General features: G+C 44.2%; 1 protein-coding gene across 1 annotated transcript; it reads right to left on the reverse strand.

Moving 5' to 3' along the window:
- Positions 1 to 1,862: 1,862 nt before the first annotated feature.
- LOC148477724 (uncharacterized) lies at positions 1,863 to 25,213 on the reverse strand. Its single transcript, XM_088456286.1, has 2 exons — positions 25,076 to 25,213; positions 1,863 to 14,893 (listed from the first exon to the last, which is right to left on the reverse strand). The coding sequence occupies exons 1-2, from the start codon at positions 25,211 to 25,213 to the stop codon at positions 2,594 to 2,596; spliced, it is 12,438 nt and encodes a 4,145-aa protein (XP_088312412.1). The 3' UTR covers positions 1,863 to 2,593.
- Between the last annotated feature and the right edge of the window lie 873 nt (positions 25,214 to 26,086).

Below are 26,086 nucleotides of genomic sequence, written 5' to 3' on the forward strand. Positions count from 1 at the left end.
GTACAAAGTCCGTGCTAGAATTTTTGTTCACAGCAAAAATAAAACACAATTTGTGACAAAAAGATGCACTTCCTCCCAATTCAGCATTAGCCCCATGTGTCCTGTTTTCGTTCCCCCACCCTTTATCTAGTCATTTACACAATACCCCATACAATACTGTACCATGCACCATTACTTCCATACTTCTGATCTTAACCAGAGTGGTTGTCAAATGTGTGAGCTCCCAATTCTACCAAATTGGTCTTTATGACCTCCAGACTTGAACTCCAACACCCCGCAGACTGCTCTCAAGCCCACTGGAGAAGACCATCCTGACACTGAATTGGACCTGATCGAACTCGTCTGAAACCGGTTTGCCCTGTTACCTGGTATCAAGGCCCAGCTTTTGAGGCCTGCTACACTTCAGGCTTTAACACAATGTCTTTGCAGTCCAGGCCAGCTATCACCCCCAATCCAGAGGCAAGATGCAGATATCTCAGAACCCAATATGCATCATGGATTTTGAGGCTGCAGAGACAACTTCTTTTGCTACCACTCCAGAGGTCCTTGGGGCTTCCAAAACCGGGTTATTTCAGCAGGTGCCCACCTTTAGCATCATGACACAACTATGGCTGCCATACTTATGCCCTGCAGCCATGTATGAAAGCGACCTTCATGCGCCCATCGAAGTCTCCAGCCACCATGCCACAGACAGAAGGTTTCTATCCTGTCCATGTTTTCTTCCTGGACCGGCAAATTGAAGCCACGGTCCGGCCTAGCCCCACCCAGCCGCTCTCTGCTACAGAGACACCATTGATAGAACAGCTGGGGACACCCTCATTGAGACACCCTCATTGTTTTCCATTTTATTCTGGGCCTACAAAGATCCTTCCCTGACTCCATCTGGGAAACTGCTTCACCTGAGACTCTGGCATGTTTATGGGCCGTCCCTGCCCCATAAACATATGTGTGTGAGTGTGTGTGTGCTGTAAATAAGATTATCATTATTTGTATTATATTGTTGTAAGATAGCTACATTAGGGGTGCAGTACTGCCTCACAGCCTGCAGGTGGTGCCTTTCCACAAAGTTCCCAATAAACATCCATCGCAGAGAGCTATTAAACTGTCTTTGCACCTGAAACTTTATCAAAACACTTTTAGAATGAGATGTAAATAACGCTGGAAGGTGCAGTATTTCCCCTTGGGAAAGCCTTGTTGTACTTGTGTGTGCACTACCTACAAGTGCGGCCTGTACTTTCCTATGAGGAAGGAACGCATTGCATTTGCCCACTTGGTTTTCCTGCTAACCCTGAGCGCCCTTACAGAGCTACTTCACATTAATACTATATACCAGGGATATTCAACATGCGGCCCGCCAGCTGCTGTGGAACTACATATCCCAGCATTCCCTGCCACAGTTTTGCTATTAGGGCATGCTGAAACTGTGACAGGGCATTCTCTGGCAAAATCACGCAGCCGGGGCCAGTGAAGCTGCATCCAAGGATGCAGACACTGGCTTTGGCCCGTTCCACAAAACAGGAGCAACAGGCCCCTGGTTTCTATGCCGTGTGCTGCTGCGTTTGGTGCCCTGCGAGCGACATTGCAGCCCCTGATCTGCACACGGGCAGTGCGGCTCCTGTTTCAGGGTAGCAATAAGCTATGTACTTTACCTTCACAAAATCGGGGTCATGTTAATGCTAATATATTAATGCTGAACATGTTGCAGAAGTGGAGAAAGTGCCTGAAATGACAACAAATGAATAGTAACACAAGTAACAGACACAGATAGACTTAATTTACTGTTCCCAATAGAGACACAATAACAGGCTCACTAGTCATGAAAGAGTTCATTGACATTTATTAATTTAGAATTCCACCACCGCGTGACAAGTACATTATACATCGCATTCATGTCATCATAATATTCATTCTGTCTCCATATGACAAGCATATTAAAGCATCATATTATTATAACATGGTAATAGGAGTAAAATGACTGCTTATAAAGTATTTACAAATCTCAACCAGTGATTATTCTATTTCTGCAATGTAATGGAAGCCCTATGTATCATAGTGTAATATGCTGGGTAGGCTTCTTAGCTTTCTTTATTGAATCTTGCTATGTCATTTATTATGGAGAAAAATACATTATTATTTTTTCTTCCTGTTTTGCATTAAAGCTCTTGTATATTCTGTATGTGGGCTTGTAAATATTCACAGGGTCACATGACCCTATCTGCTTACAACATGCTGGAGTGTAAATGAGCCATAAGTAACCAATCAGCCAATCAGACATTAGCTTTGACTGATGTAGCTCAAGATGTACAATGAAAGCAAATATCTGATTGGCCGCGATTGGTTGTTATGTACAGAATCGGTCTTTCCATGCTAGCCAGTTAAGATGCACAGAGGTGTATATGTTATATTTTCATTTCTGTAAAGTATTTGCATAGCGTGTAAAGTTTGATTTCTACATTCCAGGGGCACAAATCTATGGCCACAGCAAGACCTTCTGCTAAGAAAATTAATTGATCATTACAAAATCAGCTTTGCTAACTCCCAATCCCCTATAAGACCACTGAATAAAACCTAAGAATGGACAATCAGTTACTGGTCACTGCCAAGGCCACTTGAAGGTCTTCTGTGTCGATTTTTGCTTCTCCTCCTTCTGGGTAGAACTGGTGTGTACAGAGGCATTAGATCCAGAAGATGGCGATTGGGACTGCGGGTATGTGTCGTCGGCATCCTGTGGGTTTGGGGAAGGTTTCTGAGGCAGCTCGGGCTGCCACGACTCTGTCGTTGAATGCTGGATAATGTGGCGACTCCTTATCATTTCTGGAGATTGTTGAGAAAGGACATATAAGGGATTCTGCAACCAGGACTGCTCTTTATTTTGTACTTCAGCTTCATGACCCCCAACAGTGGCTGCCAAACCGAAATCCCGAGATAGCTGTTTGTCGTGCGGTGGCCAGGATGAGGTGAATGGCTCAGTTGTAGGCCGTCCTCCAGAAGAGCTTTGGTAATAGCTTGATGTTGTAGTTACTCCGTGCCATTGCTCTGCATGTTGCTGTTTCTTCTGAAACATGTGTGAATAAGAATCATCTTTTAACTCGGTTTGGTAGAGAGGAGGTAGATCATATGAATAATGCATTTGAGTATGTTCAGCCTTCGACGCTGTCTTGTTATCTTTTTGTAGGAATTGTGGCATATGATGGCTTTGTAGCAGATCATGGGTTAGGTCATCCTTTTGGGTTGATTTTTTCTCAAAATAGGAATAATATTTTTGTGGGTCCTGATGCCCTGACAATGGGGAAGGAATATGTTCATGGGTTGAATAAGTCAGATTTGTGTCCTGGATGGTTCCCTCTTTCTGTGGTTTATCTTGCTTCTCTGCAGGCTCTTGTTTATTTGAAGGGTCTCGCCTCTGTGCTGGATCCTGTTTCTGAAATGGGCCTTGTTTCTGATACACATCTTGTTTCTGAGTTGGGTCTTGTTTCTGAGCTGGGTCTTGTTTCTGAGTTGGATCGTGTTTCTGAGTTGGGTCTTGTTTTTGACTTGGGTCTTGTTTTTGTTTTGGGTCATGTTTCTGTGTTGGGTCCTGTTTTTGAGATGTGTCTTGTTTCTGAGATGGGTCTTGTTTCTGAGATGGGTCTTGTTTCTGGATAAGGTCTCGTTTTTGTGCTGGATCTTCTTTCTTAATTGGGTCTTCTTTCTTAATTGGGTCTTCTTTCTGAGTTGGGTCTCTCTTAATTGGGTCTTCTTTCTTAATTGGGTCTTGTTTCTGAGTTGGGTCTTTCTTAATTGGGTCTTGTTTCTGAGTTGTGTCTTCTTTCTTAATTTGATCTTGTTTCTGTGTTGGGTCTTGTTTCTGAGTTGGGTCTTGTTTGTGAGAAGGGTCTTGTTTGTGAGAAGGGTCCTGTTTTTGAGATGGGTCTTGTTTCCGGGTAGGGTCTGGTTTGTGTGCTGAGTCTTCTTCCTTACTTGGGTGTTGTTTCTGTGCTGGGTCTTCTTTCTGAGTTGGGTCTTGTTTTTGTTTTGGGTACTGTTTTTCAGATGTGTCTTGTTTCTGAGATGGTTCTTCTTTCTGGGTAGGGTCTGGTTTGTGTACTGGGTCTTCTTTCTTAATTGGGTCTTCTTTCTTAATTGGGTCTTCTTTCTTTATTGGGTCTTCTTTCTCAATTGGGTCTTGTTTCTGTGTTGGGTCTTTTTTCTGTGTTGGGTCTTCTTTCTGAGTTGGGTCTTCTTTCTGAGTTGGGTCTTGATTCTGAGATGGGTCTTGCTTCTGGGTAGGGTCTGGTTTATGTGCTGGGTCTTGTTTCTGAGATGGGTCTTGTTTCTGGGTAGGGTCTTGTTTCTGAGATGGGTCATGTTTCTGGGTAGGGTCTGGTTTGTGTTCTGGGTCTTCTTTCTTAATTGGGTCTTGTTTCTGTGTTAGGTCTTGTTTCTGAGATGGGTCTTGTTTTTGTTTTGGGTCATGTTTCTGAGATGGGTCTTGTTTCTGAGATTGGTCTTGTTGCTGTGTGGGATCTTTCTTTTGAGTAGTTACTTGTTTGCATGTTAGACCTTGTTTCTGTGTTGGGTCCGGTTTCTGGGCAGGGTCTGGTTTGTGTGCTGGGTCTTCTTTCTTAATTGGGTCGTGTTTCTTAATTATGTCTTGTTTCTGTGTTGGGTCTTGTTTCTGAGATGGGTCTTGTTTCTGAGATGGGTCTTGTTTCTGGGTAGGGTCTGGTTTGTGTGCTGGGTCTTCTTTCTTAATTGGGTCTTGTTTCTGTGTTGGGTATTGTTTCTGAGTTGGGTCTTGTTTCTGAGTTGGATCTTCTTTCTTAATAGGGTCTTGTTTCTGAATTGGGTCTTGTTTCTGAGTTGGGTCTTGTTTCTGAGATGGGTCTTGTTTCTGAGTTTGGTCTTGTTGCTGTGTGGGATCTTTCTTTTGAGTAGTTACTTGTTTGCATGTTAGACCTTGTTTCTGTGTTGGGTCCGGTTTCTGTGCAGGGTCTGGCTTCTGTGCTGGGTCCTGTTTCTGTGGTGGGTCTTGTCTCTGAGTTGGATCTCGATTATGGGTAGGGTCTGGTTTGTGTGCTGGGTCTTCTTCCTTACTTGGGTGTTGTTTCTGTGCTGGGTCTTCTTTCTGAGTTGGGTCTTGTTTTTGTTTTGGGTACTGTTTTTCAGATGTGTCTTGTTTCTGAGATGGGTCTTGTTTCTGAGATGGTTCTTGTTTCTGGGTAGGGTCTGGTTTGTGTACTGGGTCTTCTTTCTTAATTGGGTCTTCTTTCTTTATTGGGTCTTCTTTCTTAATTGGGTCTTGATTCTGTGTTGGGTCTTTTTTCTGTGTTGGGTCTTGTTTCTGAGTTGGGTCTTCTTTCTGAGTTGGGTCTTGATTCTGAGATGGGTCTTGCTTCTGGGTAGGGTCTGGTTTATGAGCTGGGTCTTGTTTCTGAGATGGGTCTTGTTTCTGGGTAGGGTCTTGTTTCTGAGATGGGTCTTCTTTCTGGGTAGGGTCTGGTTTGTGTTCTGGGTCTTCTTTCTTAATTGGGTCTTGTTTCTGTGTTAGGTCTTGTTTCTGAGATGGGTCTTGTTTTTGTTTTGGGTCATGTTTCTGAGATGGGTCTTGTTTCTGAGTTTGGTCTTGTTGCTGTGTGGGATCTTTCTTTTGAGTAGTTACTTGTTTGCATGTTAGACCTTGTTTCTGTGTTGGGTCCGGTTTCTGGGCAGGGTCTGGTTTGTGTGCTGGGTCTTCTTTCTTAATTGGGTCGTGTTTCTTAATTATGTCTTGTTTCTGTGTTGGGTCTTGTTTCTGAGATGGGTCTTGTTTCTGGGTAGGGTCTGGTTTGTGTGCTGGGTCTTCTTTCTTAATTGGGTCTTGTTTCTGTGTTGGGTATTGTTTCTGAGTTGGGTCTTGTTTCTGAGTTGGATCTTCTTTCTTAATAGGGTCTTGTTTCTGAATTGGGTCTTGTTTCTGAGTTGGGTCTTGTTTCTGAGTTGGGTCTTGTTTCTGAGATGGGTCTTGTTTCTGAGTTTGGTCTTGTTGCTGTGTGGGATCTTTCTTTTGAGTAGTTACTTGTTTGCATGTTAGACCTTGTTTCTGTGTTGGGTCCGGTTTCTGTGCAGGGTCTGGCTTCTGTGCTGGGTCCTGTTTCTGTGGTGGGTCTTGTCTCTGAGTTGGATCTCGATTATGGGTAGGGTCTGGTTTGTGTGCTGGGTCTTCTTCCTTACTTGGGTGTTGTTTCTGTGCTGGGTCTTCTTTCTGAGTTGGGTCTTGTTTTTGTTTTGGGTACTGTTTTTCAGATGTGTCTTGTTTCTGAGATGGGTCTTGTTTCTGAGATGGTTCTTGTTTCTGGGTAGGGTCTGGTTTGTGTACTGGGTCTTCTTTCTTAATTGGGTCTTCTTTCTTTATTGGGTCTTCTTTCTTAATTGGGTCTTGATTCTGTGTTGGGTCTTTTTTCTGTGTTGGGTCTTGTTTCTGAGTTGGGTCTTCTTTCTGAGTTGGGTCTTGATTCTGAGATGGGTCTTGCTTCTGGGTAGGGTCTGGTTTATGTGCTGGGTCTTGTTTCTGAGATGGGTCTTGTTTCTGGGTAGGGTCTTGTTTCTGAGATGGGTCTTGTTTTTGTTTTGGGTCATGTTTCTGAGATGGGTCTTGTTTCTGAGTTTGGTCTTGTTGCTGTGTGGGATCTTTCTTTTGAGTAGTTACTTGTTTGCATGTTAGACCTTGTTTCTGTGTTGGGTCCGGTTTCTGGGCAGGGTCTGGTTTGTGTGCTGGGTCTTCTTTCTTAATTGGGTCTTGTTTTTGTTTTGGGTCATGTTTCTGAGTTGGGTCCTGTTTTTGAGATGTGTCTTGTTTCTGAGATGGGTCTTTTTTCTGAAATGGGTCTTGTGTCTGAGAAGGGTCTTGTTTCTGTGATGTGTCTTGTTTCTGAGATGGGTCTTGTTTCTGAGATGGGTCTTGTTTTTGGGTAGGGTCTAGTTTGTGTGCTGGGTCTTCTTTCTTAATTGGGTCTTGTTTCTGAGTTGGGTCTTGTTTCTGAGTTGGGTCTTGTTGCTGTGTGGGATCTTTCTTTTGAGTAGTTACTTGTTTACATGTTAGACCTTGTTTCTGTGTTGAGTCTGGTATCTGTGCAGGGTCTGGCATCTGTGCTGGGTTCTGTTTCTGTGGTGGGTCTTGATTCTGGGCAGGGCCTGGTTTGTGTGCTGGGTCTTCTTTCTTAATTGGGTCTTGTTTCTGTGTTGGGCCTTCCTTAATTGGGTCTTTTTTCTGAGGTGTGTCTTCTTTCTTAATTGGGTCTTGTTTCTGTGTTGGGTCTTGTTTCTGTGTTGGGTCTTGTTTCTGAGTTGTGTCTTCTCTCTCAATTAGGTCTTCTTTCTGTGTTGGGTCTTGTTTCTGAATTTGGTCTTGTTTTTGAGTTGGGTCTTGTTTCTGAGTTGGGTCTTGTTTCTGGGTAGGGTCTGGTTTGTGTTCTGGGTCTTCTTTCTTAATTGGGTCTTGTTTCTGTGTTAGGTCTTGTTTCTGAGATGGGTCTTGTTTTTGTTTTGGGTCATGTTTCTGAGATGGGTCTTGTTTCTGAGTTTGGTCTTGTTGCTGTGTGGTATCTTTCTTTTGAGTAGTTACTTGTTTGCATGTTAGACCTTGTTTCTGTGCAGGGTCTGGTTTGTGTGCTGGGTCTTCTTTCTTAATTGGGTCTTGTTTTTGTTTTGGGTCATGTTTCTGAGTTGGGTCCTGTTTTTTAGATGTGTCTTGTTTCTGAGATGGTTCTTGTTTCTCTGTTGGGTCTTGTTTCTGTGTTGGGTCTTGTTTCTGAGTCGGGTCTTGTTTGTGAATTGGGTCTTGTTTCTGTGTTGGGTCTTGTTTCTGTGTTGGGTCTTGTTTCTGAGTTGGGTCTTTCTTAATTGGGTCTTGTTTCTGAGTTGGGTCTTGTTTGTGAATTGGGTCTTGTTTCTGTGTTGGGTCTTGTTTCTGAGTTGTGTCTTCTCTCTTTATTGGGTCTTCTTTCTGTGTTGGGTCTTGTTTCTGAATTTGGTCTTGTTTCTGAGTTTGGTCTTGTTGCTGTGTGGTATCTTTCTTTTGAGTAGTTACTTGTTTGCATGTTAGACCTTGTTTCTGTGCAGGGTCTGGTTTGTGTGCTGGGTCTTCTTTCTTAATTGGGTCTTGTTTTTGTTTTGGGTCATGTTTCTGAGTTGGGTCCTGTTTTTGAGATGTGTCTTGTTTCTGAGATGGTTCTTGTTTCTCTGTTGGGCCTTGTTTCTGTGTTGGGTCTTGTTTTTGTGTTGGGTCTTGTTTCTGAGTCGGGTCTTGTTTGTGAATTGGGTCTTGTTTCTGTGTTGGGTCTTGTTTCTGTGTTGGGTCTTGTTTCTGAGTTGGGTCTTTCTTAATTGGGTCTTGTTTCTGAGTTGGGTCTTGTTTGTGAATTGGGTCTTGTTTCTGTGTTGGGTCTTGTTTCTGTGTTGGGTCTTGTTTCTGAGTTGTGTCTTCTCTCTTAATTGGGTCTTCTTTCTGTGTTGGGTCTTGTTTCTGAATTTGGTCTTGTTTCTGAGTTGGGTCTTGTTTCTGTGTGGGATCTTTCTTTTGAGTAGTTACTTGTTTGCATGTTAGACCTTGTTTCTGTGTTGGGTCCGATTTCTGTGTAGGTTTTGGCTTCTGTTCTGGGTCTTGTTTCTGTGGTGGGTCTTGTTTCTGAGTTGGGTCATGTTTCTGAGTTGGGTCTTGTTTCTGAGTTGGGTCTAGTTTTTGCTTTGGATCATCTGGTTTGTGTGCTGGGTCTGCTTTCTTAATTGGGTCTTGTTGCTGTGTTGGGTCTTCTTTCTTAATTGGGTCTTGTTTCTGAGTTGGGTCTTGTTTCTGAGTTGTGTCATCTTTCTTAATTGGGTCTTGTTTCTGAGTTGGGCCTTGTTGCTGTGTGGGATCTTTCTTTTGAGTAGTTACTTGTTTGCCTGTTAGACCTTGTTTATATGCAGGGTCTGGTTTGTGTGCTGGGTCTTCTTTCTTAGATGGGTCTTGTTTCTGAGTTGCGTCTTCTTTCTTAATTGGGTCTTGTTTCTGAGTTGGGTCTTGTTTCTGAGTTGGGTCTAGTTTTTGCTTTGGATCATCTGGTTTGTGTGCTGGGTCTGCTTTCTTAATTGGGTCTTGTTGCTGTGTTGGGTCTTCTTTCTTAATTGGGTCTTGTTTCTGAGTTGGGTCTTGTTTCTGAGTTGTGTCATCTTTCTTAATTGGGTCTTGTTTCTGAGTTGGGTCTTGTTGCTGTGTGGGATCTTTCTTTTGAGTAGTTACTTGTTTGCATGTTAGACCTTGTTTATGTGCAGGGTCTGGTTTGTGTGCTGGGTCTTCTTTCTTAGATGGGTCTTGTTTCTGAGATGGGTCTTGTTTCTGGGTAGGGTCTGGTTTATATGCTGGGTCTGGTTTATATGCTGGGTCTGGTTTCTGAGATGGGTCTTGTTTCTGAGATGGGTCTTGTTTTTGAATTGGGTCTTGTTTCTGAGTTGGGTCTTGTTTCTGAGTTGGGTCTTGTTTCTGAGTTGGGTCTTGTTTCTGTGTTGGGTCTTGTTTCTGTGTTGGGTCTTGTTTCTGTGTTGGGTCATGTTTCTGTGTTGGGTCTTGTTTCTGTGTTGGGTCTTGTTTCTGAGTTGGGTCTTGTTTCTGAGTTGGGTCTTGTTTCTGAGTTGGGTCTTGTTTCTGCATAGGGTCTTGTTTCTGCATAGGGTCTTCTTTCTTAATTGGGTCTTTCTTAATTGAGTCTTGTTTCTGAGTTGGGTCTTGTTTCTGAGTTGTGTATTCTTTCTTAATTGGGTCTTGTTTCTGTGTTGGGTGCTGTTTCTGAGTTGGGTCTTGTTGCTGTGTGGTTTCTTTCTTTTGAGTATTTACTTGTTTGCATGTTAGACCTTGTTTCTGTGTTGGGTCCAGTTTCTGTGCAGTGTCTGGCTTCTGTGTTGTGTCCTTTTTCTGAGATGGGTCTTGTTTCTGAGATGCATCTTGTTTCAGAGATAGGTCTTGTTTCTGAGATGGGTCTTGTTTATTTGTAAGGTCTGGTTTTTGTGCTGGGTCTTGTTTCTGAGATGGGTCTTGTTTCTGGGTAAGGTCTGGTTCATGTGCTGGGTCTTGTTTCTGAGATGGGTCTTGTTTCTGGGTAAGGTCTGGTTTATGTGCTGGGTCTTGTTTCTGAGATGGGTCTTGTTTCTGAGATGTGTCTTGTTTCTGGGTAAGGTGTGGTTTATGTGCTGGGTCTTGTTTCTGAGATGGGTCTTGTTTCTGAGATGTGTCTTGTTTCTGAGATGGGTCTTGTTTCTGAGATGGGTCTTGTTTCTGAAATGGGTCTTGTTTCTGAGATGGGTCTTGTTTTTGAATTGGATCTTGTTTCTGTGTTGGGTCTTGTTTCTGAGATGGGTCTTGTTTTTGAATTGGGTCTTTTTTCTGAGTTGGTTCTTGTTTCTGAGTTGTGTCTTTCTTAATTGGGTCTTGTTTCTGTGGTTGGTCTTGTTTTTTAGTTGGGTCTTGTTTCTCAGTTGGGTCTTGTTCATATGTGGGATCTTTCTTTTGAGTAGTTTCTTGTTTGCATGTTAGACCTTGTTTCTGTGTTGGGTCCGATTTCTGTGTAGGGTCTGGCTTCTGTGCTTGGTCTTGTTTCTGTGGTGGGTCTTGTTTCTGAGTTGGGTCATGTTTCTGAATTGGGTCTTGTTTCTGAGTTGTGTCTAGTTTTTGATTTGGATCATGTTTCTGAGATGGGTCTTGTTTCTGGGTAGGGTCTGGCTTGTGTGCTGGGTCTTCTTTCTTAATTGGGTCTTGTTTCTGTGTTGGGTCTTGTTTCTGTGTTGTGTCTTGTTTCTGAGTTGGGTCTTGTTTATGAGTTGGGTCTTCTTTCTTAATTGGGTTTTTCTTAATTGGGTCTTGTTTCTGAGTTGGGTCTTGTTTCTGGGTAGGGTCTGGCTTATGTGCTAAATCTTCTTTCTTAATTGGGTCTTGTTTCTGTGTTGGGTCTTGTTTCTGAGTTGGGTCTTGTTTCTGAGTTGGGTCTTGTTTCTGAGTTGGGTCTTGTTGCTGTGTGGGATCTTTCTTTTGAGTAGTTACTTGTTTGCATGTTAGACCTTGTTTCTGTGTTGGGTCCGGTTTCTGTGAAGGGTCTGGCTTCTGTGCTGGTTCCTGTTTTTGAGATGGGTCTTGTTTCAGAGATAGGTCTTGTTTCTGGGTAAGTTCTGGTTTTTGTGCTGGGTCTTGTTTCTGAGGTGGGTCTTGTTTCTGAGATGGGTCTTGTTTCTGATATGGGTCTAGTTTCTGAAATGGGTCTTGTTTCTGAGATGGGTCTTGTTTCTGGGTAGGGTCTGGTTTATGTGCTGGGTCTGGTTTCTGAGATGGGTCTTGTTTTTGAGATGGGTCTTGTTTTTGAATTGGGTCTTGTTTCTGAGTTGGGTCTTGTTTCTGAGTTGGGTCTTGTTTCTGGGTAGGGTCTGGCTTGTGTGCTGGGTCTTCTTTCTTAATTGGGTCTTGTTTCTGTGTTGGGTCTTGTTTCTGAGTTGGGTCTTGTTTCTGAGTTGGGTCTTGTTGCTGTGTGGGATCTTTCTTTTGAGTAGTTACTTGTTTGCATGTTAGACCTTGTTTCTGTGTTGGGTCCGGTTTCTGTGAAGGGTCTGGCTTCTGTGCTGGGTCCTGTTTTTGAGATAGGTCTTGTTTCAGAGATAGGTCTTGTTTCTGGGTAAGTTCTGGTTTTTGTGCTGGGTCTTGTTTCTGTGTTGGATCTTGTTTCTGTGTTGGGTCTTGTTTCTGAGTTGGGTCTTGTTTTTTAGTTGGGTCTTGTTTCTGAGTTGGGTCTTGTTCATGTGTGGGATCTTTCTTTTGAGTAGTTACTTGTTTGCATGTTAGACCTTGTTTCTCTAATGGGTCCGGTTTATGTGCAGGGTCTGGCTTCTTTGCTGGGTCCTGTTTCTGTGGTGAGTCCTGTTTCTGCGTTGTGTCTAGTTTTTGTTTTGGGTCTTTTTTCTGAGTTGGGTCTGATTTGTGTGCTAGATCTTGTTTCTGAGTTGGGTCTTCTTTCTTAATTGGGTCTTCTTTCTTAATTGGGTCTTCTTTCTTAATTGGGTCTTCTTTCTTAATTGGGTCTTGTTTCTGAGTTGGATCTTGTTTCTGAGTTGGGTCTTCTTTCTTAATTGGGTCTTCTTTCTTAATTGGGTCTTGTTTCTGTGTTGGGTCTTGTTTCTGAGTTGGATCTTGATTCTGCGTTGGGTCTTGTTTCTGAGTTGTGTCTAGTTTTTGTTTTGGGTCATGCTTCTGTGTTGGGTCTTGTTTCTGAGGTGGGTCTTGTTTCTGAGATGGGTCTTGTTTCTGAGATGGGTCTTCTTTCTTAATTGGGTCTTGTTTATGAGTTGTTTCTTCTTTCTTAATTGGGTCTTGTTTCTGTGTTGGGTCTTGTTTCTGAGTTGGGTCTTGTTTTTTAGTTGTGTCTTGTTTCTCAGTTGGTTCTTGTTCATACGTGGGATCTTTCTTTTGAGTAGTTACTTGTTTGCATGTTAGACCTTGTTTCTGTAATGGGTCCAGTTTATGTGCTGGGTCTTGTTTCTGAGATGGGTCTTCTTTCTGAGATGGGTCTTGTTTCTGGGTAGGGTCTGGTTTGTGTGTTGTGTCTAGTTTCTGAGTTGGGTCTTCTTTCTTTGGTTCTTGTTTCTGAGTTGTATCTTGTTTCTGAGTTGGGTCTTGTTTCTGAGATGGGTCTTGTTGCTGTGTGCGATCTTTCTTTTGAGTAGTTACTTGTTTGCATGTTAGACCTTGTTTCTGTGCAGGGTCTGGCTTCTGTTCTGGGTCCTGTTTCTGTGATGGGTCCTGTTTCTGAGTTAGGTCATGTTTCTGAGTTGGGTCATGTTTCTGAGTTGGGTGTTCTTTCTGTTTTGAGTCCTGTGTCTGTGTTGGGTCCTGTTTCTGAGATGTGTCTTGTTTCTGGGTAGGGTCTGGTTTGTGTGCTGGATCTTGTTTCTGAGGTGTGTCCTGTTTCTGTGTCGGGTCTTGTTTCGGTGTTGGGTCTGGCTTTGGTGCTGGGTCCTGTTTATGTTGTGGGTCATATTTCTGAGTTGGGTCATATTTCTGAGTTGGGTCATGTTTTTGAGTTAGGTCGTGTTTCTGAGTTGGGTCGTGTTTCTGAGTTGGGTCGTGTTTCTGGGTTTGGTCCTGTATCTGTGTTGGGTCTTGTTTCTGAGTTGGGTCTTGTTTCTGAGTTGGGTCTTGTTTCTGAGTTGGGTCTTTCTTTTGAGTAGTTACTTGTTTGCATGTTAGACCTTGTTTCTGTGTTGGGTCTGGTTTCTGAGTTGGGTCATGTTTCTGAGTTGGGTCATGTATCTGAGTCGGGTCTTGTTTCTGAGTCGGGTCTTGTTTCTGAGTTGGGTTTTCTTTCTGTTTTGAGTCCTGTATCTGTGTTGGGTCCTGTTTCTGAGTTGGGTCATCTTTCTTAATTGGGTCTTGTTTCTGAGTTGGATCTTGTTTCTGAGTTGGGTCTTCTTTCTTAATTGGGTCTTGTTTCTGAAATGGGGCTTCTTTCTGAGTTGGGTCTTGTTTCTGGGTAGGGTCTGGTTTGTGTATTGTGTCTTGTTTCTGAGTTGGGTCTTCTTTCTTAATTGGGTCTTGTTTCTGAATTGGGTCTTGTTTCTGAGTTGTGTTTTCTTTCTTAGATGGGTCTTGTTTCTGTGTTGGGTCTTGTTTCTGAGTTGGGTCTTTATTTTGAGTAGTTCCTTGTTTGCATGTTAGACCTTGTTTCTGTGTTGGGTCTGGTTTCTGTGCAGGGTCTGGTTTTGGTGATGGGTCCTTTTTCTGAGTTGGGTCATGTTTCTGAGTTGGGTCATGTTTCTGACTTGGGTCATGTTTCTGACTTGGGTCATGTTTCTGACTTGGGTCATGTTTCTGACTTGGGTCATGTTTCTGACTTGGGTCTTGTTTCTGCGATGGGTCTTTTTTCTGAGTTGGGTCTTGTTTCTGAGTTGGGTCCTCTTTCTGTGTTGGGTCTTTTTTCTGTGTTGGGTCTTGTTTCTGAGTTGTTTTTTCTTTCTTATTTGGATCTTGTTTCTGTGTTGGGTCTAGTTTCTGAGTTGGGTCTTCTTTTTTAATTGGGTCTTGTTTCTGAGTTTTGTCTTGTTTCTGTGTTGGGTCTTGTTTCTGCATTGGGTCATGTTTTTGTGTCTTGTCTGGTTTTTGTGGATGATCTTCTTTTCCTGTTTGGTCTTGCTTCTGGATAAGCTCTTGCTTTTGAGTAGGGTCTTGTTTGCATGTTAGATCTTGTTTATGTGGCAGATCTAATTTTTGTGAGGAATCTTGTTTCTGTTTAGTGTCTTGTTTCTGCTTGGAATCTTCCTTTTGAGTTAGATCCTGCTTTTGTGTCTGCTCTTGTTTTTGTGTTGTATCTTGTATGAGTGTTTTGTCTTGTTTCTGTGTTTGATCTTGATTCTGTGGTGGGTCCCATTTATGTTTGGTATCTTTTTTCTGCATCAGGTCCTGTTTCTGTGTTTCATCTTGTTTCTGTTGTCGATCTAGTTTCTCCATGGGATCTTGTTTCTGAGTTGGATTTTGTTTCTGTGTTTGATCCAATTTCTCGACTAGTTCCAGACTCTGTATGCTATCTTTTTTCTGTGTGAGGTCGTGCTCCTGCTTCCAGGTCAGATCTTCTTTCTGTGTGGGATCTTGTTTCTTTGTGGAATCATGTTTTAAAGTGGGATCCTGGTACTGGGTAGCATCTGCCTTAACCTGACATTCAGGTGTTTTTGAAGATGCTGGAGTCTGTAGTGATACACATTTTTGGGATGCACATATTTGACAACCTTTCTTGGGTCTCAGTGCTTCAAAATAAGCAACTGCAACTCTAGCCACTAGTTCCAGAAACTCTTTAAAGTCCACTTCGCCGTCATTATTTTCATCCAGGGCATGCAGGATACTTTGAATTGTGTGTGGGTCAGCAGAATCCTGAAAGTGATGTGAAAAGTGATATAAATAATGAGGAAGTTTGCATTAAATAAAATTCAATTTTCTTTTTAAGTGAATAATGAAAAGATAATACAACCAGATAATACAATTACTCACCTTTTCTGAGATTGACAGATGGGCTATTCGCACACTTGCTCCATATACAGTTCCACAAGGACCATATGGGTGGAGCGGGCATTATTGTATGATATGTGGCTCATGGAGCCCTAGGACCAGAGTCGCACGCAGTGTCGATGACGCACGCAGTTAGCCGATGTTTCAAGCCTGTGCTTGCGTCCCAGTAACACAGTGATTGCGCATGCTGATTGTTATTGCGCAGAGACGCAGAACAGAATCTGATGCACGGTCTGTGGAATTCAGCGCACGTTCCCGGAAGGGAAGGGGATGGCTAAACAGATGCTGGCATGTGGCTGTCTGCGGCTGCATCCGAAGACGCACACCCGCTCACACATGATCCCATACTTGGAAGGAGAAACTGCATCTGCCATCGGGATGGCGCTTTCAATGCTGCACCGATGATGCGTCTGCAGATGCACCAGGACGGAACTGCATCGTGGGCATCTCAGTATTAATGAAATCGGCTGCAGCATTGTGAAAAATGCAGACGTACCTGCAGCAAAATACCCAGCCGTGTCCGCGTGTACAGCAGAACTACAACTCCAAGTTCTACTCCTCCCCATCAAGCTAGTACTCTTTCTATTAGCTCTGCCAGGGCCACTGAGTTATGGTGGGCCCATGTGCTTGGGGGGCATGGTCAATCATGGGAGACATGGCCGGATCCTCTTGGGAAAATCAGCCGCCAGACCTTAACCAGCGGCTTATTTTCAACGTACATTCTAAGCAACCAAAGGGTTGTTCAGAACGTCAATGATTCAACTAATGTGCGACCAATGGTGTGCCTGTGTACGCAAGATGTGGGACTTGAGACATCGCTAGTGGGCGTCTCAGTACAATCTCGGCGGCTGTGACATATGCACAATCACTTCCTATTACAATCACTGTAAGGAGCTCTGCTGCACAAGGCATAGAGGAGACTGTTACACAGACAGACATGATCGCCGCTTATTATGGTGACTGTGAGGAGCTCTACTACACAAGGTAATGAGAAGAACATTGCACAAACATCCCTCTTATTACACTGTGAGCTGCACTACTACACAAAGCATTGAGGAGAATGTTGCACATACATGATGACTTATAACAGTCACTGCGAGGAGCTCTGCTACACAAGGTAATGAAAACAATGTTACACAAACATGATCACCTCTTATTACAGTCACTGCGTGGAGCTCTGCTACACAAGGTAATGAAAACAATGTTACACAAACATGATCACCTCTTATTACAGTTACTGTGAGGAGCTCTGCTACACATGGCATTGAGGAGAATGTTGCACAGACAGACATGACTTATTACAGTCACTGCAAGGAGCTCTGCTACACAAGGCATAGAGGAGAATGTTGCACAGACAGAAATGACCCCTCCTTATTACAGTCACTGTGAGGCGCTCTGCTACACAAGGCATAGAGGAGAATGTTGCATAGACAGAAATGACCCCTCCTTATTACAGTCACTGTGAGGAGCACTGCTACACAAGGCATAGAGGAGAATGTTGCACAGACAGAAATGGTCCCTCCTTATTTCAGTCACTGCGAGGAGCACTGCTACACAAGGCATAGAGGAGAATGTTGCACAGACAGACATGACTTATTACAGTCACTGCAAGGAGCTCTGCTACACAAGGCATAGAGGAGAATGTTGCACAGACAGAAATGACCCCTCCTTATTACAGTCACTGTGAGGAGCTCTGCTACACAAGGCATAGAGGAGAATGTTGCATAGACAGAAATGACCCCTCCTTATTACAGTCACTGCGAGGAGCACTGCTACACAAGGCATAGAGGAGAATGTTGCATAGACAGAAATGATCCCTCCTTATTACAGTCACTGTGAGGAGCACTGCTACACAAGGCATAGAGGAGAATGTTGCACAGATAGAAATGATCCCTCCTTATTTCAGTCACTGCGAGGAGCACTGCTACACAAGGCATAAAGGAGAATGTTGCACAGACAGACATGACTTATTACAGTCACTGCAAGGAGCTCTGCTACACAAGGCATAGAGGAGAATGTTACATAGACAGAAATGATCCCTCCTTATTACAGTCACTGCGAGGAGCACTGCTACACAAGGCATAGAGGAGACTGTTGCACAGACATGACTTATTACAGTCACTGCGAGGAGCTCTGCTACACATGGCATTGAGGAGAATGTTGCACAGACAGACATGACTTATTACAGTCACTGCAAGGAGCTCTGCTACACAAGGCATAGAGGAGAATGTTGCACAGACAGAAATGACCCCTCCTTATTACAGTCACTGTGAGGCGCTCTGCTACACAAGGCATAGAGGAGAATGTTGCATAGACAGAAATGACCCCTCCTTATTACAGTCACTGTGAGGAGCACTGCTACACAAGGCATAGAGGAGAATGTTGCACAGACAGAAATGGTCCCTCCTTATTTCAGTCACTGCGAGGAGCACTGCTACACAAGGCATAGAGGAGAATGTTGCACAGACAGACATGACTTATTACAGTCACTGCAAGGAGCTCTGCTACACAAGGCATAGAGGAGAATGTTACATAGACAGAAATGATCCCTCCTTGTTACAGTCACTGCGAGGAGCACTGCTACACAAGGCATAGAGGAGAATGTTGCATAGACAGAAATGATCCCTCCTTATTACAGTCACTGTGAGGAGCTCTGCTACACAAGGCATAGAGGAGAATGTTGCATAGACAGAAATGATACCTCCTTATTACAGTCACTGTGAGGAGCACTGCTACACAAGGCATAGAGGAGAATGTTGCACAGACAGAAATGACCCCTCCTTATTACAGTCACTGTGAGGCGCTCTGCTACACAAGGCATAGAGGAGAATGTTGCATAGACAGAAATGACCCCTCCTTATTACAGTCACTGTGAGGAGCACTGCTACACAAGGCATAGAGGAGAATGTTGCACAGACAGAAATGGTCCCTCCTTATTTCAGTCACTGCGAGGAGCACTGCTACACAAGGCATAGAGGAGAATGTTGCACAGACAGACATGACTTATTACAGTCACTGCAAGGAGCTCTGCTACACAAGGCATAGAGGAGAATGTTGCATAGACAGAAATGACCCCTCCTTATTACAGTCACTGCGAGGAGCACTGCTACACAAGGCATAGAGGAGAATGTTGCATAGACAGAAATGATCCCTCCTTATTACAGTCACTGTGAGGAGCACTGCTACACAAGGCATAGAGGAGAATGTTGCACAGACAGAAATGATCCCTCCTTATTTCAGTCACTGCGAGGAGCACTGCTACACAAGGCATAAAGGAGAATGTTGCACAGACAGACATGACTTATTACAGTCACTGCAAGGAGCTCTGCTACACAAGGCATAGAGGAGAATGTTACATAGACAGAAATGATCCCTCCTTATTACAGTCACTGCGAGGAGCACTGCTACACAAGGCATAGAGGAGACTGTTGCACAGACATGACTTATTACAGTCACTGCGAGGAGCTCTGCTACACATGGCATTGAGGAGAATGTTGCACAGACAGACATGACTTATTACAGTCACTGCAAGGAGCTCTGCTACACAAGGCATAGAGGAGAATGTTGCACAGACAGAAATGACCCCTCCTTATTACAGTCACTGTGAGGCGCTCTGCTACACAAGGCATAGAGGAGAATGTTGCATAGACAGAAATGACCCCTCCTTATTACAGTCACTGTGAGGAGCACTGCTACACAAGGCATAGAGGAGAATGTTGCGCAGACAGAAATGGTCCCTCCTTATTTCAGTCACTGCGAGGAGCACTGCTACACAAGGCATAGAGGAGAATGTTGCACAGACAGACATGACTTATTACAGTCACTGCAAGGAGCTCTGCTACACAAGGCATAGAGGAGAATGTTACATAGACAGAAATGATCCCTCCTTGTTACAGTCACTGCGAGGAGCACTGCTACACAAGGCATAGAGGAGAATGTTGCATAGACAGAAATGATCCCTCCTTATTACAGTCACTGTGAGGAGCTCTGCTACACAAGGCATAGAGGAGAATGTTGCATAGACAGAAATGATACCTCCTTATTACAGTCACTGTGAGGAGCACTGCTACACAAGGCATAGAGGAGAATGTTGCACAGACAGAAATGACCCCTCCTTATTTCAGTCACTGTGAGGAGCCCTGCTACACAAGGCAGAGGAGAATGTTGCATAGACAGAAATGACCCCTCCTTATTACATTCACTGTGAGGAGCTCTGCTACACAAGGCATAGAGGAGAATTTAGCACAGACAGAAATGATCCCTCCTTATTTCAGTCACTGTGAGGAGCACTGCTACACAAGGCATAGAGGAGAATGTTGCACAGACAGAAATGATCCCTCCTTATTACAGTCACTGTGAGGATCACTGCTACACAAGGCATAGAGGAGACTGTTGCACAGACATGACTTATTACAGTCACTGCGAGGAGCTCTGCTACACAAGGCATAGAGGAGAATGTTGCACAGACATGACTTTTTGCAGTCACTGTGAGGAGCACTGCTACACAAGGCATAGAGGAGAATGTTGCACAGACAGACATGACTTATTACAGTCACTGCAAGGAGCTCTGCTACACAAGGCATAGAGGAGAATGTTACATAGACAGAAATGATCCCTCCTTAGTACAGTCACTGTGAGGAGCTCTGCTACACAAGGCATAGAGGAGAATGTTGCATAGACAGAAATGATACCTCCTTATTACAGTCACTGTGAGGAGCACTGCTACACAAGGCATAGAGGAGAATGTTGCACAGACAGAAATGACCCCTCCTTATTTCAGTCACTGTGAGGAGCCCTGCTACACAAGGCAGAGGAGAATGTTGCATAGACAGAAATGACCCCTCCTTATTACAGTCACTGTGAGGAGCTCTGCTACACAAGGCATAGAGGAGAATTTAGCAAGGACAGAAATGATCCCTCCTTATTTCAGTCACTGTGAGGAGCACTGCTACACAAGGCATAGAGGAGAATGTTGCACAGACAGAAATGATCCCTCCTTATTACAGTCACTGTGAGGATCACTGCTACACAAGGCATAGAGGAGACTGTTGCACAGACATGACTTATTACAGTCACTGCGAGGAGCTCTGCTACACAAGGCATAGAGGAGAATGTTGCACAGACATGACTTTTTGCAGTCACTGTGAGGAGCACTGCTACACAAGGCATAGAGGAGAATGTTGCACAGACAGACATGACTTATTACAGTCACTGCAAGGAGCTCTGCTACACAAGGCATAGAGGAGAATGTTACATAGACAGAAATGATCCCTCCTTAGTACAGTCACTGTGAGGAGCTCTGCTACACAAGGCATAGAGGAGAATGTTGCATAGACAGAAATGATACCTCCTTATTACAGTCACTGTGAGGAGCACTGCTACACAAGGCATAGAGGAGAATGTTGCACAGACAGAAATGACCCCTCCTTATTTCAGTCACTGTGAGGAGCCCTGCTACACAAGGCAGAGGAGAATGTTGCATAGACAGAAATGACCCCTCCTTATTACAGTCACTGTGAGGAGCTCTGCTACACAAGGCATAGAGGAGAATTTAGCAAGGACAGAAATGATCCCTCCTTATTTCAGTCACTGTGAGGAGCACTGCTACACAAGGCATAGAGGAGAATTTTGCACAGACAGAAATGATCCCTCCTTATTACAGTCACTGTGAGGATCACTGCTACACAAGGCATAGAGGAGAATGTTGCATAGACAGAAATGATCCCTCCTTATTACAGTCACTGCAAGGAGCTCTGCTACACAAGGCATAGAGGAGAATGTTGCATAGACAGAAATGATACCTCCTTATTACAGTCACTGTGAGGAGCTCTGCTACACAAGGCATAGAGGAGAATGTTGCACAGACAGAAATGATCCCTCCTTATTTCAGTCACTGTGAGGAGCACTGCTACACAAGGCATAGAGGAGAATGTTGCATAGACAGAAATGACCCCTCCTTATTACAGTCACTGCAAGGAGCTCTGCTACACAAGGCATAGAGGAGAATGTTGCATAGACAGAAATGATACCTCCTTATTACAGTCACTGTGAGGAGCTCTGCTACACAAGGCATAGAGGAGAATGTTGCATAGACAGAAATGACCCCTCCTTATTACAGTCACTGCGAGGAGCTCTGCTACACAAGGCATAGAGGAGAATGTTGCATAGACAGAAATGACCCCTCCTTATTACAGTCACTGCGAGGAGCTCTGCTACACAATTTTGTTGTGGCAATATGGTGACAGGTGTTTTTTTTTCTTTCTTATTTAATGTATTTTAAGCGGGACGCCGCCCCCAGCTCTGAAAAGTCCACAACACTAGGGGGAAATTAGACTTAGCGTAACCACGTAATGGACTCTCTGAATACCGGAATAGACCATCCCGGGTACTGATACTGATACTACCCACTACCACCTTCCACTTTATGGCAAACACTTGCTGCACTAACATTGGTGCTGGACATTGCCACATTGACTTGTTTTGATTTGTTTTGTTTTGCTGCGTCCTGCATGTCCAAGATTGCCCCACTTGTGTCACTGTGCACATTACAATATTGTTCATACCAAGCAACCCACATCTATGATTGCTACACATGTATTTTAATCTCGACGCTCTGTGTTTTAAAAACAAACCATAGTTGCCTTGTGACTGTAATCACTCAGCTTCTCCGAGTCATCACTATCCCAGCAGTCTTTTCTTTTCATCAATTACATTTATCCCTTTGTACAGTAGGTTGGACAGTTACACCCCACAGACGTTACACCCTGCACAGCCTGGTAACTCCCTACGGTCTCTAGAACAAAAACCGAATAGTCTTCATCTGACGTCCTATGGAATAGGTTTGCTGGTGCTGATTCTCTGCATACCGGCAATATCTCGACATTGTACGTTTTTGTTTTGTTTTTTATTTCCTGCCGATATTGCATTAGGAGCAATTGTGCATGTTTGCAAACTTTCTGCAGACTTCAGTGGCACCCAAGGGTGCTGCTGTGTCATTAGCAGGTGATACAGCCCTGTACTTATGAGAACTTGCAGTCATTGTACAACCAGTGTCACAAGATATATAAATAGATCCGTAACATGAAATAGGATATAATTACCTCCTGCTTATAATGCGAGTTTCTGTTCCTGCCTTCAGACTGAGCTATACCCTACCATGGGTTTTATTAACAATATAAATGCCTGACCCCCCCAACTTCCAGCCCATACTGCGTACATGTTTTTGGGCACCAAAGGGTTACCGCTGGGGATAATGCTGATAACACTTCTAAAGCTGACTTCCATAATGTATGAGAGCAAAGGACAGTCGCCCATTTGCTCCCAAAAGCTGGAAAAAAAAGACAAAAATGGTCGTTCAGACAAGTTGGTTAAAGCTTAAGATTAGAAGGCTTTCTCCGGCCAAGGCTTCCCCAGCGGAAGCCTAATTACAGAAGATGCTCCGCAATAACTATTCCGCTATCTCAGGGTGGCGCAAATCCTGTAAAAATTATCAGAATTTACCATTTTTTTAATGCGATTTAGCCTTTAACGCTTTGCTTCACCTCAAACCCTGCTGCTTGAGCCCACTCCCTCGGCTTCACAGTCTTGTGCAAACATTCTCACAGCAGATATTGGCTCTCATTCAGACCCACTCGCGAGCGGCTGTCCGCTCCCAAGTGGGTCGATGGTCCCCACTGCGCATGCGCACGACAGAGGGAGCTCCGTCGTGCGCATGCGCGAGACCCGACGAGCGAAGGACTTTCCTTCGTTCGGAGTGTCTCATCAAAGGGGGCATGCTGTCGATAGTGACTGACAGCACGCCCCCTTTGGTGGGCGTGCCGGGGGCGTGCCTGCCAGACTGAGGCGTTCCCAAGGGAACGCCTACCGTCTGAAGCCGGCCCCACTGACATCACTAGTGATGTCAGTGGGAGTGATTTTGGCTCTGATAGAGCCAAAATCACTCCTGGCCTTGTGGCTGGGAAACCTGACCGCAGGCTTTTGCTCGCAGTTTCGATGGTCGCGATGGTCAAGACCATCGCGACCATCTTGTTGCACGCTCGTATATGCTGTGGGTGGTGACCCACAGCTATACGAGCGTCCAGGAGGACGCTCCATATTAATGGAGGTGGGCCCTGATTCAGAGCGAGCGCTCTGGTCAGAGCATCCGGCTCTGAATCAGGGCCATTGGGCGGATTTGTTTTTTCAGATTTTGTACAAATATTATTTTTTTTTAGCAACTTTTTTCTTTTAAATTTTACTTTAACATATAGAAAATAAACTCCCCAATAGGTCTATTAAGCAGCATCCGGCCACTGGGACTTCATCCTGAAGAGAAGCGATGGGTAACCAAAGGCACCAAGGAAAATATTGGGACATGGTATTTAGGGGTGGTGAGGCACCAGCATGAAGTGGGGCATGGCCATGTCCAGCCCGGAATATGAACAGCATGTGCCAACAGAGGGAGAGTGGCCACAACTTCTGGGTGTAGCTGAGCCTCCCTAACAGACCCGGGCCAGGGTACATTGTTTCTGCTACCCTTTCTTAGTGCCCCTATGGGAACCCTGACAATGGGAATGGCTGTCCATACATCTTGTAGGTAATACCTTATTTATAGCATAGTCATAGTCTATACAGCACAGTTATAGCCAATACAACACAGTCATAGCCTATACGGCACAGTCAGTCTATACGGTACAGTCATAGCCTATACGGTACAGTCATAGCCTATACGGCAAAGTCATAGCCTATACAGCGCATTCATAGCCTATACGGCACAGTCATAGCCTATACGGCACAGTTATAGCCTATACAACACAGTCACAGCCTATACAGCACATTCATAGCCTATACAGTCATAGCCTATACGGCACAGTTATAGCCTATACAACACAGTCACAGCCTATACAACACAGTCACAGCCTATACAACACAGTCATAGCCTATACAGCACATTCATAGCCTATACAGCACAGTCATAGCCTATACGGCACAGTCATAGCCTATACAACACAGTCATAGCCTATACGGCACAATCAGTTTATACGACACAGTCATAGCCTATACGGCACAGTCATAGCCTATACGGCTCAGTCATAACCTATACAACACAGTCATAGCCTATACAGCACATTCATAGCCTATACAGCACAGTCATAGCCTATACAGTCATAGCCTATACAACACAGTCATAGCCTATATGGCACAGTCATAGCCTATACAACACAGTCATAGCCTATACAGCACAGTCATAGCCTATATGGCACAGTCATAGCCTATACGGCACAGTCAGTCTATACGACATAATCATAGCCTATACGGCACAGTCATAGCCTATACAGCACAGTCATAGCCTATATGGCACAGTCATAGCCTATACAGCACAGTCATAGCCTATACAGCACAATCAGTCTATACGACACAGTCATAGCCTATACAGCACAGTCATAGCCTATATGGCACAGTCATAGCCTATACGGCACAGTCAGTCTATACGACACAGTCATAGCCTATACAGCACAGTCATGGCCTATACAGCACAGTCATAGCCTATACAGCACAGTCATGGCCTATACAGCACAGTCATAGCCTATATGGCACAGTCATAGCCTATACGGCACAGTCAGTCTATACGACACAGTCATAGCCTATACAGCACAGTCATAGCCTATACGGCACAGTCAGTCTATACGACACAGTCATAGCCTATTCGGCACAGTCATAGCCTATATGGCACAGTCATAGCCTATATGGCACAGTCATAGCCTATTCGGCACAGTCATAGCCTATATGGCACAGTCATAGCCTATACGGCACAGTCAGTCTATACGACACAGTCATAGCCTATACAGCACAGTCATAGCCTATATGGCACAGTCATAGCCTATATGGCACAGTCATAGCCTATATGGCACAGTCATAGCCTATTCGGCACAGTCATAGCTTCTCTTACATTCTGCCAGCACAAATAAAACAAACTATAAATAAAGTGCTACTTTTGCTCATCCATTTCTAGGTCCTGATATTAAAGGAGTCCATGAATGTGGTTTCTGCTGACACAGGAAACCGTACCTCAATGACATCAGCAAACTGCGTCTGGATGAGGCTGTTGAACTCCTCCATGTCCAGCTTGTCACATTGGGCGCTCCGGCTGCTGTAACTGTGGAAGGTGTCTATGATCCTACGGATGGCGGTGAGGAGATTGGCCATGGCTGCTGGGATCTATGCTGCAAGTCAGAAGGAGGAACGGGTATAAAATAGCACAACAAAGTATTTATAACACAAAAGCTGTTTCTGCACCTTACATGAAATGCATATTTAGCTGCAATACATGGGGGAGAATTAGTTGATTCATTTTAGGGGTAACACAATCCAGTGATAACAGAGGTGCAGGACCCCCCCCAAATTCCCAAGGGAACAGGCAACTCCCTTTTCAATCATTTACCTGGTGAGAGAGGGATGTGAGGCGGCTCAGGGCGGGATGTATATGCTGCTATTCCTTTCATAAACGTTTCACGCAGACACAGAAATGCATTGTCATTTATTCTATATTTTTGTTTTATTGTTGCTTAGAATTGTTATAATGCATCAGTGGAATTATTGCTAATATGTGATGCCTATTAATTTATATTAACAAGCATTTATATTTTTGCCATTTCTAAACTTTTACTACTACTGTTTGCAGTAAAGATGCCTAGTAATGTTACTATGATGCGCTCCCTCATTCAGAGTGTGCCGGTCTCTCTCAGGACACGCCTTTCTACATTATTATATGGAGATTTATGGTCATCCTAAACCACCCTTTTATTATTCCCTACAATACTGCTGTTTACTCTTATTTATGGCTGAACCGAATCATGTCATCGAGGATGTTGGCTCTGTATGTATTAAATCCCCCAACATGTCCCCTTCCACCAGATACACAGTTCTCCGCTCCTGGGCTTCCCTGTTACACACCCTCCTACATGTCCCCTTCCACCAGGTCCACAGTGCTCTGCTCCTGGGCTTCCCACTTACACACCTTCCAACATGTCCCTTCCACCAGCTACACAGTACTCTGCTCCTGGGCTTCCCACTTACACA

Source organism: Taudactylus pleione, unplaced genomic scaffold (genome assembly GCF_031769625.1).
Source record: "Taudactylus pleione unplaced genomic scaffold, aTauple2 ptg000696l, whole genome shotgun sequence".
NCBI classification, from domain to species: Eukaryota; Metazoa; Chordata; class Amphibia; order Anura; family Myobatrachidae; genus Taudactylus; species Taudactylus pleione.

Bases quoted from the DNA above. Each gene is read 5' to 3' on its own strand.
- LOC148477724 (XM_088456286.1), bottom strand. From the start codon at position 25,213: ATGGCCAATCTCCTCACCGCCATCCGTAGGATCATAGACACCTTCCAC. The intron at 14,894-25,075 runs GTACGGTTTCCT...CATCACTTTCAG, and splicing joins AGTTTGCTGATGTCATTGAG to GATTCTGCTGACCCACACAC.